The sequence below is a fragment of the Bos grunniens genome, chromosome 29, assembly GCF_055505025.1.
Source record: "Bos grunniens cultivar Pamir isolate PY7600 chromosome 29, Bosgru_T2T1.0, whole genome shotgun sequence".
NCBI classification, from domain to species: domain Eukaryota; kingdom Metazoa; phylum Chordata; class Mammalia; order Artiodactyla; family Bovidae; genus Bos; species Bos grunniens.
In genome coordinates, this window is record NC_141193.1 from 32,508,569 (window position 1) to 32,522,657 (window position 14,089).

General features: G+C 38.9%; 1 protein-coding gene across 1 annotated transcript in view; it reads right to left on the minus strand.

Annotated features, from left to right (window-relative positions):
- The window catches only part of LOC147342473 (glycerophosphodiester phosphodiesterase 6-like), a 116,709-nt gene that overhangs the window by 39,311 nt on the left and 63,309 nt on the right, over positions 1-14,089 (minus strand). The window contains 1 exon segment of the mRNA XM_086384137.1: positions 5,515-5,736. Coding sequence (XP_086240263.1) covers positions 5,515-5,736 — 222 coding nt within the window.

Sequence of the window (14,089 nt, forward strand, 5' to 3'; positions counted from 1 at the left end):
TAGAAAATCTTTCTCATAGTTTGAATAGGTCTTTTCCTGTTGAGAGCAATTTATCTAAATTTGCTGTCCTTCCTTTTTATATTTTTACTGTAGAAATTCTGTCTCTTTATTCTGTGAGTTTGTTGCACATTGTGGTAGCTAGTTATTTTCAAAAGTCTTTCCTTTAATCTTTATGTTTAATGTTTACCACTTTACTCTAAACTAGAGTTATAGTTTTCTCCCTTAACTGAGAGCTGTGTATACTTTTATCTTCTCATTTCAGGTGGAAGAGCTCCTGTCAGCATTTCTTGTAAGGCAGATTTAGTGGTGAAGAACTCTTTCAGCTTTGTTTGTCTGGGAGAGCCTGAATTTCTCCTTCATATCTAAAGAATAACTTTGTTAGATTATTATTTGTTAGAGTATTCTGGGCAAGCATTTTCTTTCTTTTTTTTTTTTTCTTTTTTTTTTCCTGTTTCCTTTTATTTTATTTTTTTAATTTCATTTTATTTTTAAACTTTACATAATTGTATTAGTTTTGCCAAATATCAAAATGAATCCACCACAGGTATACATGTGTTCCCCATCCTGAACCCTCCTCCCTCCTCCCTCCCCATACCATCCCTCTGGGTCGTCCCAGTGCACTAGCCCCAAGCATCCAGTATCATGCATCGAACCTGGACTGGCATCTCGTTTCATACATGATATTTTACATGTTTCAATGCCATTCTCCCAAATCTTCCCACCCTCTCCCTCTCCCACAGAGTCCATAAGACTGTTCTATACATCAGTGTCTCTTTTGCTGCCTCGTACACAGGGTTATCGTTACCCTCTTTCTAAATTCCATATATATGCGTTAGTATACTGTATTGGTGTTTTTCCTTCTGGCTTACTTCACTTTGTGTAATAGGCTCCAGTTTCATCCACCTCATTAGAACTGATTCAAATGTATTCTTTTTAATGGCTGAGTAATACTCCATTGTGTATATGTACCATAGCTTTCTTATCCATTCATCTGCTGATGGGCATCTAGGTTGTTTCCATGTCATGGCTATTATAAACAGTGCTGCGATGAACATTGGGGTACACGTGTCTCTTTCCCTTCTGGTTTCCTCAGTGTGTATGCCCAACAGTGGGATTGCTGGATCATAAGGCAGTTCTATTTCCAGTTTTTTAAGGAATCTCCACACTGTTCTCCATAGTGGCTGTACTAGTTTGCATTCCCACCAACAGTGTAAGAGAGTTCCCTTTTCTCCACATCGTCTCCAGCATTTATTATTTGTAGACTTTTGGATTGCAGCCATTCTCTTTCAATACTTTCAGTATGTCATTCCACTCTTTTCTGGCCTATCGAGTTGTTGCTGGTGGTCTAATTGGGGGTTCCTTTGGGCAATACTTAATTTCCCCCCCTGGTTTCCTTCATTTATCATTGACCCTGACACCTTGATTATAATGTATCTTGGAGAAGGTCATCTTACACTGAGATGAGGTGATCTATTAGCTTTTTGGATTTGTACCTGGATTTGTCCAAAGCCAAAGACCTGGATTTATCCAGGTTTTTGCCCAGGTTTAGGAAGTCCCCAGCTATTACTTCTTAACATAAATGCTGTGCCCCCTTTTCCTTCTCTTAGTTTGGTAGGTACACCCATTATCTGTATTTTGCTATCCTAATGAATGTGATTAAAAAGTCTTAGTTCTCTCTCCTCTTCCATCTGAAACATTTGTAGATTCCTTTCTTCCAGGTTATTTATTCTTTCATTTGATTTGTTCTATTTCAAAGATTTTCTCATGCATTCTTCATTGTATTTGTTGGGTTCTTAAGCTCCAGAATTTGGGTTTGGTCTTTTTTAAGAATTGAAAAATTCCCAAAATTAAAACACACAGAGACACCTCTAAATAACCCATAGAGAAAGTGGGAAGTCTCAGAGAAAATTAGATATATTTTGAATTGAATGTAAAAAAAAATACAATATTGGGACTCCCGTGGTGGTCCAGTTACCAGTGCAGGGAACCCAGGTTTGATCCCTGGTCTGAGAAGATCCCACATGCTATGGAGCAGCTAAGCCATATTTGCCATAACTGCTGAGCCCATGTGCCCCAGCTACTGAAGCCTCTGTGCCTAGAGCCTGTGCTTGACAATGGAAAGCCACTGCAATGAGAAGCTCGTGCCCTGCAAAGAAGAGTAGCCCCCCTTTGCTGCAATTAGAGAAGGCCCATGCATTGAGCAATGAAGATACAGCACAGCCAAAAATAAATAAAATATTATAAAAATTTGATGGAATGCAACTACGGCAGTGATTAGAGAAAAAAACTCCTAGGATTATCTGTTTATATTAGGAAAGAAGAATATCAATCAAAAGTCTAAGCTTCCTCTTTGATAAGCTAGAAAAAGAGGGTCATATTTAACTTGTAGTAAACAGAAGAGAAAAAAGAGTAAATGGTATGAATCGGTGAAATGGGAACAGAGAAAAAGAAAACATAAATGAAACAAAACCTTATTCTTCAAAGAGATCAACAAAATTGATAAACATCTGGTCAACTGACTAAGACAAAAAGAGGAAACATACAAATTTCCAATATTGGGAAGGAAAGAATGTGCTTTAATACAGACCCTCTAGTCATTACCAAAGGTAATAATGAAAGTGAACAGTGGAGCTGGCTCACATTGGCTCACAAGAACAAAATATTACATTTCAGATCTTTTAGAACCAGTTGTTAATCCAGTTATGAAATTGGGCATGGTTGTAGTATTTAAGTAACAAAAGTTGGCAAACTCTATAAATCAGGTCTTTATATTTCTGGAGAGCCCTTTGCATACTATAGTCTAGGAAGAACACCATGCACATAAATCTGCTAGTTTAGATGAAATGGAACAGTTCTCTGTATCATGAAAATTCAATTAACAATCAAGAAAAAAAAAAAAAAAGAATTTTATTTGAGCCAAACTACCGCACATTTGCACTCATCTCACAGGCTAGTAAAGTAAAGCTCAAAACTCTCCAAGCCAGGCTTCAGCAATATGTGAACCGTGAACTTCCAGATGTTCAACTGGTTTTAGAAAAGGCAGAGGAACCAGAGATCAAATTGCCAACATCTGCTGGATCATGGAAAAAGGAAGAGAGTTCCAGAAAAACATCTATTTCTGCTTTATTGACTATGCCAAAGCCTTTGACTACGTGGATCACAATAAACTGTGGAAAATCCTGAAAGAGATGGGAATACCAGACCACCTGACCTGTCTCTTGAGAAACCTGTATGCAGATCAGGAAGCAACAGTTAGAACTGGACATGGAACAACAGACTGGTTCCAAATAAGAAAAGGAGTACATCAAGGCTGTATATTGTCACCCTGCTTATTTAACTTATATGAAGAGTACGTCATGAGAAACGCTGGACTGGAAGAAACACAAGCTGGAATCAAGATTGCCAGGAGAAATATCAATAACCTCAGATATGCAGATGACACCACCCTTATGGCAGAAAGTGAAGAGGAACTAAAAAGCCTCTTGATGAAAGTGAAAGAGGAGAGTGAAAAAGTTGGCTTAAAGCTCAACATTCAGAAAACGAAGATCATGGCATCCAGTCCCATCACTTCATGGAAAATAGATGGGGAAAGAGTGGAAACAGTGTCAGACTTTATTTTTGGGGGGCTCCAAAATCACTGCAGATGATGACTGCAGCCATGAAATTAAAAGACACTTACTCCATGGAAGGGAAGTTATGACCAACCTAGATAGCATATTCAAAAGCAAAGACATTACTTTTCCAACAAAGGTCCGTCTAGTCAAGGCTATGGCTTTTCCTGTGGTCATGTATGGATGTGAGAGTTGGACTGTGAAGAAGGCTGAGTGTCAAAGAATTGATGCTTTTGAACTGTGGTGTTGGAGAAGACTCTTGAGAGTCCCTTGGACTGCAAGGAGATCCAACCAGTCCATTCTGAAGGAGATCAGCCCTGGGATTTCTTGGGAAGGAATGATGCTAAAGCTGAAACTCCAGTACTTTGGCCACCTCATGTGAAGAGTTGACTCATTGGAAAAGACTCTGATGCTGGGAGGGATTGGGGGCAGGAGAAGAAGGGGACGACAGAGGATGAGATGGCTGGATGGCATCACTGACTTGATGGACGTGAGTCTTGGTGAACTCTGGGAGTTGGTGATGGGCAGGGAGGCCTGTTGTGCTGCAATTCATGGGGTCGCAAAGAGTCAGACACAACTGAGCAATTGAACTGACTGATGGAGAAGGTGCTGTGACTGACGGAACAAGTTAAAAGTGGTTTGTGGAAGTTTCATGCTCGAGATTTCTCGCTGGATGATCCTCCATGGTCATAAAGATCAGTTGAAGTTGAGAGCATCCAAATCAAGTGTAGAAAATCATTTTTACCACCTTGGTTATGTTAATTGCTTTGATGTTTCCATTCTACATAAATTAAGAAAAAAAAAAACAAAAAACAAAAAAACTTCCTGAAGGTATTTTTGCATGAGATTATTTACTTAAACATAATGAAAATGTTATGTATTAAAACATATTGTGATGGGTGATGAAAAGTAGATTCTGTACAATAATGTGGAATTGAAGAGCCCAAGGGGCCAGCAAAATGAACCACCAGTAAACACACCAAAGGCTGGCGTTCATCCAAAGAAGGTGATAATGTATAGGGTGGGACTGGAAGGGAGTTCTCTATTATGAACTCTTTCCAGAAAACCAAATGATTAGTTATTCAAGTACTTTTCCCAGTTAGACCAACTGAAAGCAGCACTCAACAACAAGCAACTAGAATTAGTCAACAGAAAATGAATAATATCCCATCAGGATAATGCAAAACCATCTGCTTTCTTGATGACCAGGTAAAAACTGGTACAGCTTAGCTGGGAAGTTCTGATTCATCTGTCATATTCAGCAGACATTGCATCTTTGGATTTCCATTTCTTTTGGTCTTTATAAAATTCTCTTAATGGAAAAAATGTCAATTCCCCAGAAAACTGTAAATGGCACCTAGAACAGTTCTTTGCCCCAAAAAATAAGTTTTGGGGAAATGAAATTATGAGGTTGCCTGAAAAATAGCAGAAGATAAGGCTTCCCAGGTGGCACAATGGTAAAGAATCCACCTGCCAGTGCAGAAGTTGCAAGAGACATGGGTTTGATCTCTGGGTTGGAAAGAATCCTTGGAGTAGGAAATGGCAACCCACTCTAGTACATGGACAGAGGAACCAAGCAAGTTATACTCCATAGGGTTGCAGATAATTGGACACAATTGAGCACACACCTTTACCTTATTTTAAGTGAAACAGAACAGTGAATACATTGTCCAATAAACTCCTTGGTGAAAATGAAAAATGTGTCTTTTATTTTTACTTAAAAACCGAAGGAATTTTTGGCCAACCCCGTAGCTATATAAGCAGCCAATTCCATTTCTCTAGGGAGTAGAATCGTTTAAGCATTCCAGGGAAGATCTACAAGGTTCATCAGGTTCAAATGCTATGCTCCTGTAACAAGTTACCCACTTCCCAACCTCTAGTGTGAATATTGAGATAGACATACCAGAGGTTGCTCTATCTTAGAGTCAAGGATCACGCTTACTACAAGATGGATATACGATGATCTGGAAGGATGTGATTGTGGAGGAGCATTAAGATCAAATATAACCAACTTTTTTTCCTTCTGTGCAAGTTCCAATAACTCAGATAGTTTTGGAATCTTCTGATTTCTTGCTCTTTCCTTATCAGCCTCTGATAATGGTTTCATACGAAAAAATGGTTTGATCTAAAAATAAGTACATCAGAGAAAACATTAGCTCCTATCAAAAGTATTTTCCAATTCTCATGATTTTAGCCCCACACCCAGCCCTATCTCTGTGCTGATCCATTACCATTCAACCCACCAGGTTTCCTGAAATACTGGTCCTGAGACAAGAGTTGCCAAGAAGAGAAATAAAATATAATCTCCATAGCTAGTAATGGTATTTGCAATGATTTATTCTAGAACATAAAGGAAATACAATAATGTGGAATTAAAGAGACCATGTGGCCAGCAAAATGAACCTCTATTAAGCATATCAAAGGCCAGTCTGCATTCAAAAAAAGTGATGGTTTGTATGGTGGGATTCTAAGGGAGTTCTTTATTATGAGGTCCTTCCAGAAAACCAAATGAATAATTTTGCAAGTACTGCTCCCAATTAGGCCAACTGAAAGCAGCAATCAACAGCAAGCCCATCACAATATGTTTTTTTTTTAAAAGAAATGCATTGAGTCAAAACGGGCATCTGATGAGGCCTTACAAATAGCTGAGAAAAGAAGAGAAGTGAAAGGCAAAGGAGAAAATTAAAGATATACCCATCTGAATTCAGCATTCCAAAAAATAGCAAGGATAGATAAGAAAGTCTTAAGTGAACAATGCAAAGAAATAGAGGAAAACAACAAAATGGGAAAGACTAGTGATCTCTTCAAGAAAAGTGGAGATACCGAGGAAACATTTCATGCTAAGATGGGCACAATAAAGGATAGAAATGAAGTGGACCTAACAGAAGCAGGAGATACTAAGAAGAGGTGGCAAGAATACTCAAAAGAACTGTATAAAAAAGGTCTTCATGACCAGATCACCATGATGGTGTGGTCACTCAAGTCAAGTAGGCCTTAGGAAGCATTACTGCGAACCAAGCTAATGGAGGTGATGGAATTCCAGCTGAGCTACTTCAAATTGTAAAGAACAATGCTGTGAAAGTGCTGCACTCAATATGCCAGCAAATTTGGAAAAGTCAGCAGTGGCCACAAGACTGGGAAAGGTCAGTTTTTATTCTAATCCCAAAAAGGGCAAAGCCAAAGAATGTTCAAACCACTGCACAATTGCACTCATTTCACATGCTAGCAAGGTAAAGCTCAAAATTCTCTAAGCGAGGCTTTAGCAGTATATGAACTAACTCACAGTCTGGGTTTAGAAAATGGATGGTATGGGGAGGGAGGTGGGAGGGGGGTTCAGGATGGGAACACGTGTACACCCATGGCAGATTCATGTTGATGTATGGCAAAACCAATACAATATTGTAATTAGCCTCCAATTCAAATAAATAAATTTATATCAAAAAATAGAAAAGGCAGGGGCAGACATGTTGATATTTGGCAGAAAACAACAAAATTCTGTAAAGCAATTATACTTCAATTAAAATAAATAAATTAACTTTTAAAAAAAGAAAATGCAGAGGAACCATAGATCAAATTGCCAACATCCACTGGATCATAGAAAAGCAACAGAATTCCAGAAAACCATCTCCTTCTGCTTCATTGACTATGCTAAATCCTTTGACTGTGTGGATCACAACAACCTGTGGAAAATTCTTAAAGATATGGGAATACCAGACCACCTTATCTGCCTCCTGAGAAACCTGTATGCAGGTCAAAGAGCAACATTTAGAACTGGCCATGGAACAACGGAGTGGTTCCAAATTGGGGAAGGAGTACATCAAGGCTGTATATTGTCCCCCTGCTTATTTAATTAATATATAGAGTATATCATGTAAAATGCCAGCTGGATGAATCACAAGCTGGAATCAAGATTGCTAGGAGAAATATCAACAGCCTCAGATATGCACATGATACCACCCAATGGCAGAAAGCAAAGAAGAATTAAAGAGCCTCCTGATGAAGGTGAAAGAGGAGAATGAAAAAGCTGGCTTAAAACTCAACATTCAAAAAAACTAAGATCATGGCATCTGGTCCCATCACTTCATGGCAAATAGATGGGGAAACAATGGAAACAGTGAAAGTATTTTCTTGGGCTTGAAAACCACTGCTGATGGTGACTGCCACCACTAAATTAAAAGATGCTCGCTCTTTGGAAGAAAGCCATGACAAACTTATACAGAGTATTCAAAAACAGAGACATCGCTTTGGCAACAAAGGTCCGTCTAGTCAAAGCTATGGTTTTTCCAGTAGTCATGAATGCCAGAGTTGGATCATAAAGAAAGCTGAATGCTGAAGAATTGATGCTTTCAAACTGTGGAGCTGGAAAAGACTCTTGAGAGTCTCTTGAACTGTAAGGAGATCAAACCAGTCAATCTTAAAAGAAATCAACCCTGAACACTCACTAGAAGAACTGATGCCGAAATTGAAGATACAATACTTTGGCCACTAGATGCAAACAGCTGACTAATTGGAATAGACCCAAATGCTGGAAAAATTAAGAACAGGAGGAGAAGGGAATGGCAGAGGATGAGATGGTTGGATGGCATCATAGGTCAATGGACATGAGATTGAAACAACTCTGGGAGACAGTGAAGGACAGGGAAGCTTGGTGTGCTGCAGTCCCTGGGGTTACAAAGGTTCAGACATGAATGAACAACTGAGCAACAACAATTTATAACATAGAACCTGCTGTATTTGCACTGAAGGGTATTCTTATTCTTCTCTAGACCTCCCTTTTCAACCTTTTTTTTAAACTTAAGGTAATAAAATTCATATTTTCTTTCATTGGTTACCCACATTTTCTCTTACTGTTTTAGTTATTTGTAGTGAAAAAAAAAAAAAAAAAAAAGACTTCAGCTTCAGACTAAACTGGACTCAACTCCCACTCTATCACTTATTTGTGTTCCTTGCTGTGTGTGTGTGTGTGCGCGCGTGCGCATGTGTGTGTGTGCACACACAACATGCCCTCTGTCATGTTCGACTCTTTGCAACCCCATGGAAGGTAGCCCAATCTGCCTGGCTCCTCTGTTGACAGGATTTTCCTGGAAAAAATACTGGAGTGGGTTGCCATTTCCTTCTCCAAGGGATCTTCCTTGCCATATTCAATTGTTAAAATCCATTCCTCTATTTGTAAAGTTTAGCTCAAATGATACCTCCTTCATGAAGACTTCCTCAAATATTTCTAAACTAAAGAGAGCTTGGTGGCATTCAACTCCAATGGTTCATTTTTAAACCTCTTTAATACTGCTCTCTATTCTTGTTTGTATAGGTCTTACACCAAATTCAAATTCTGGCTTCATACGCTCTTGCTTTGTAACCTTGATAAAATCACTTATATTCTCAAAGTGTCTATTATCCAAACTATACAATGGGGAAAGGGAGGAATAATCTACATATTCCTCAGGGTTATTTTGTTGATTGAATATGATAAAATATTTTCTAGGTCTAGGAGAATGTCTTGTACACAGAATATTGTGCAATTCACAGTAGTTCCCTCACTCTACTGCTTCTACTGACTGCAACTTTCTCAACTGTCACTTTTTTGCATATTACACAGCATTTCATCTTACATCTCAGTCCATATATATGTTGCCTATATTGAACTTAGTAGATGGCTACTTTTCCAATTTTTGCCAATTTTAGATCACTTATTGGTGAAGCTGGTGAGAGAAGGAATTTCACTCGGAGGAATGAAACAGTAGCTGCCTCACATTTTCTCAAGACTAAAGTATGCTCTCTTTGTCTCCACACAATTTTTTTCTTCACACTTATCCCACTGTTTGTATTTGTTCCCATTCCTAGTCATAAAAAAACAGAAACTGAAAAGACCTTCAGTGACCTCAAAATATCTATTCAACAGTCACCTTTGCTGAACTTGCACACCTTCATGATCTTCCAGATAACCATAAATCTTTTCTCTTTAAAAGTACTCATTTTGATATTTGGCAAAACTAATACAATTATGTAAAGTTTAAAAATAAAATAAAATTTTAAAAAAATAAATAAATGAAAAATAAAAAATAAAAAAATGAAAGTACTCAAAACAGGAGGCCAAGGTCTAAATCTACCAACAAGTTAACACACATCAAAGACTCATTGTTTAAGGCCAATTCCTTGATCTAGAAGTAACACTTTTTATTTTTGCCTCAGGAAAAAAAAAAAAAAAGCAATCTTGGCCACATTAGTCATCTACTCATAGCCTGTACGATGAGACTTTAGAGGAAAGGTTTTAGCAGATCATCATACAACACAGAATGCTCTGACTAAAGTCCTTAGCCAGGGGCCTCTTTCACAGAAGACAGACCAGTCTATGGAATTCACATATTCCATCATTGATGTGTAGCATCTGACCCCCAATTCTGAAAAGAAACACTAGATCAACTTAGGTTTTGAGCTTCGTAATGGCAAACTGGTAGTACCAATTAAGCTCAAATGCATATTTCTTCAAATCTTCCATGATACAACTCACCACAGTAGGGAGAAATTGACTACAGTATTAATTTTTTGACTGTGCAGGGTCTTTGTTGCTGTGTGTGGGCTTTCCCTAGTTGGGGTGAGTGAGGCCACTCTCTAGTTGCACAGCACAGGCTTCTCATTGCAGTGGCTTCCATTGCTGTGGAGTACAGGATCTAGAGCACGCAGGCTTCCACAGTTATGGTACATGGGCTTATTTGCCATGCAGCATGCAAACGCTTCCCAGACAAGAGATTAAACCCATGTCCCCTGAATTGGCTGGGGAATTCTTAACCACTGGGCCGCCGGTTAAGTTCAAAGTCACTATAGTATTAAATAAAAACTGATAGGGTAACTTTCTAAGACATCAGAAGATATGAGCAGTTCTTCCCTAATCTATAACCAACATAATCCTAGAAAAACTATGAAGGTCAGACATGAATTGGAACCTTGCGCCAAAGGATCCTTTGAGGATCTCCAAATAAATTTTATTCAATTTCTTCCCTCTGTGGGTTATGAATTTCTACCAGCAATTATGTGCTTATTTGCGTTATTATATATTTGTCTTCTTTACCTAAGCCATTCCAACCTAGCTTAGTGAGAGGTGAAAACATTTTATTGGGAGTTTTACTTTAAATTAGGTGAAGCTTTGCTCCTTACTAAAATAATTTCCTGTCCTTAAACACACAATACTCTTGAAAAGTGGGACGAATGCATGACATGTAAAAAACTGCAATCAGCCAAACTTCAGATGCTCTTGACATTCCATACCCTCAAAAACCACTCATTTTCTCTTCGACTTTGTGTTCTTTCCCATCAGGTAATCCCAGATTTGCTGTTATTATTATTCAGTCTCTAAGTTGTGTTGGCTCTTTGCGACCCCATGGACTGCAGGACACAAGGTTCCCTGTCCTTCACTATCCAAGAATCCTAGATTATCTTCTGTCAGCTAATCGCTTGCAGGCCTACATTTCAGAAATATCTCTACACTAGCTTTAAAACTTTCCAGCTATAATTTACCAAGGCTCTTTCAGGCAAATATTATAAGGGATTAGGCAATATATCTCACTTCTATAATTAACAGAACGGCTCTTTTCCTTGCCAACCACCTCATCAGTGAAATCCAGTGTATAGAAAACAACACATAGAAAGACTGCCATTGAACATTACTGGAAAGGACCATATCAAATACATCGAATACTCTTAACTCAATAGAGCCATTAAAGTAGAAAGAATTGATCCCTGGATACACATTTCCCAAGCAAAATCACAATACCCATCTGACAACAATTAGAAGGTCATACCCAATAGCAATGATAAACCCAGGTTTCCCAGAGAACCACAGAAGTCAACAGTTCAGTTCAGTTGATCAGTTGTGTCTGACTCTTTGTGACCCCATGGACTGCAGCACACCAGGCTTCCCTGTCCATCACCAACTCCTGGAGCCTGCTCCAACTCATGTCCATTGAGTCAGTGATGCCATCCAACCATCTCATCCTCTGTCCTTCCCTTCTCCTCCTGCCTTCAATCTTTCCCAGCATCAGGGTCTTTTCCAGTGAGTCGGTTCTTCAGATCAGGTGGCCAAAGTACTGGAGCTTCAGCTTCAGCATCAGTCCTTCCAATGAATATTCAGGGTTGATTTCCTTTACAATTGACTTGTTTGATCTCCTTTCAGTCCAAGGGACTCTCAAGAGTCTTCTCCAACACCACAGTTCAAAAGCATCAATTCTTCAGTGCTCAGCCTTCTTCACAGTCCAACTCTCACACCCATACATGACTGCTGGAAAAAGCATAGCTTTGACCAGACAGACCTTTGTCAATAATATCTCTGCTTTTTAATGTGCTGCCTATGTTCGTTATAGCTTTTCTTCAAAGGAGGAAGCATCTGTTAATTTCATGGCTGCTGGCAGCATCTGCAGTGATTTTGGAGCCCCCGAAAATAGTCTATCACTGTTTCCATTGTTTCCCCATCATTTGCCATGAAGTGATGGGACCAGATGCCATGATCTTTGTTTTTTGAACGTTGAGTTTTAAACCAGCTTTTTCAGTCTCCTCTTTCACTTTAATCAAGAGGCTCCTCTATTCCTACATTCCTTCTGCCGTAAGGGTGGTGTCATCTGCATATCTGAGGTTATTGATATTTCTCCCAGCAATCTTGATTCCAGCTTGTGCTTCATCCAGCCTGGCATTTTGCATGATGTACTCTGCATAAGTTAAACAAGCAAGGTGACAATATACAGCCTTGACATACTCCTTTCCCAACTTGGAACCAGTCCATTGTTCCATGTCCAGTTCTAATTGTTGCTTCTTGACCTGCATACAGATTTCTCAGGAGGCAGGTCAGGTGGTCTAGTATTTCCATCTCTTTAAGAGTTTTCCACAGTTTGTTGTGATCCACACAGTCAAAGGCTTTGGTGGACTCAATAAAGCAGAAGTAGATGCTTTTCTGGAACTCTCTTGCTTGACATCTCCAACGGATGTTGGCAATTTGATCTCTGGTTTTTCTGCCGTTTCTAAATCCTGCTTGAACATCTGGAAGTTCTCAGTTCACATACTGTTGAAGCCTTCCTTGGAGAATTTTGAGCATTACTTTGCTAGCATGTGAGATGAGTGCAGTTGTGTGGTAGTCTGACCATTCTTTGGCATTGCTTTTCTTTGGGGTTGGAATAAAAACTGACCTTTTCCAGTCCTGTGGCCACTGCTGAGTTTTCCAGACTTGCTGGCAAATTGAATACAGTACTTTAATAGCTTCATATAACAGCTAAATGAACAGAAGTCAGCAGCTGCCCCAACATCCTTGACACAAGCAAACAGCTGCATGAAGTAGCACAGCTTTCATCAAAGAGCCTTGGGAAAAGATTCTCCTGTTAAATGCCAGACTCTGCTTTGAATGCATTCATTCCTCATCTTTCTGGCCGTATTTCCTTTTATTGTTTTAGGCTTATATACTTTTAAAGAATTTGTTTAGGCTGCATGGGGGCTATTCTCTAGCTGCAGTGCACAAACTTCTCATTGAGGTGGACTCACTTGTGTAGAGCATGGACTTTAGGACATGCGAGCTTTAGTAGTTACAGCACGTGGGCTCAGTAATTGTGCCACATGGGTTTAGTTGCCCGACAGCATGAGGAATCTTTCCAGGCCAGGGATCAAACCCATTTCCTCTACATCAGCAGGTGGACTTTTAACCACTGGACCATCAGCGAAGTCCTAAGGTTATATACTTTTTATTTCGCCTATCATATTTCTCTTACTAAAAATAATAATTTGCTTAACTCTAAGCTTTTCTACACAATCATCACTCTAACTGTAATTAAGTTTCTCCAAGATGTTAGTAGTTTAGACAATTTGAAATTTTATTAATAATGATTATTTTCATGTATGTATTTAATGATTATTTAGTGATTATTTCATGTATCTAACAATTATTTCATTTAGGTACTACTCTTCATGTAATACCTAAATGAAAAGAAACATCTCTGACCTAGAAGAAAATAAAATGTACTTTTGGTGTAATAGTTGAATGATTTTCATGACAATTCTCAAAGGAAACATAATCAAAGTTTACCAAAGTTGATAGCATTTTTCTTGTATAACTCCTGTGTTCTTTAAATATGTGGCAATCAGGTTTTTTGCTGGTAACACAGGGCAGGGTTAGATAGTCTGTGGGCCTGTTAGACCTCTTCAACTGCAGGACTCTCCAAACCCTCAGTAAACCATATCCGCTTAATAAGCATATGAAGGAATAACATATTTCCTAGGAAACAGGCCTCTAAGGATATGGATCCCACCACCAGGAACTAATCGGAGGTGATTTTAAAAATGTGTCTTTCACTTTGTTTGATGGGATAAATGACATAACCCAAGGCTTAGGTGTATAACATAACAGTTTAAATTCCTTAGCCTGAGTGCTGCTGTGCTTAGTCGCTTAGTACCTTCTGACTCTTTGTGACCCCATGGTGTGTAGCCCGCCAGGCCCCTCTGTCCAT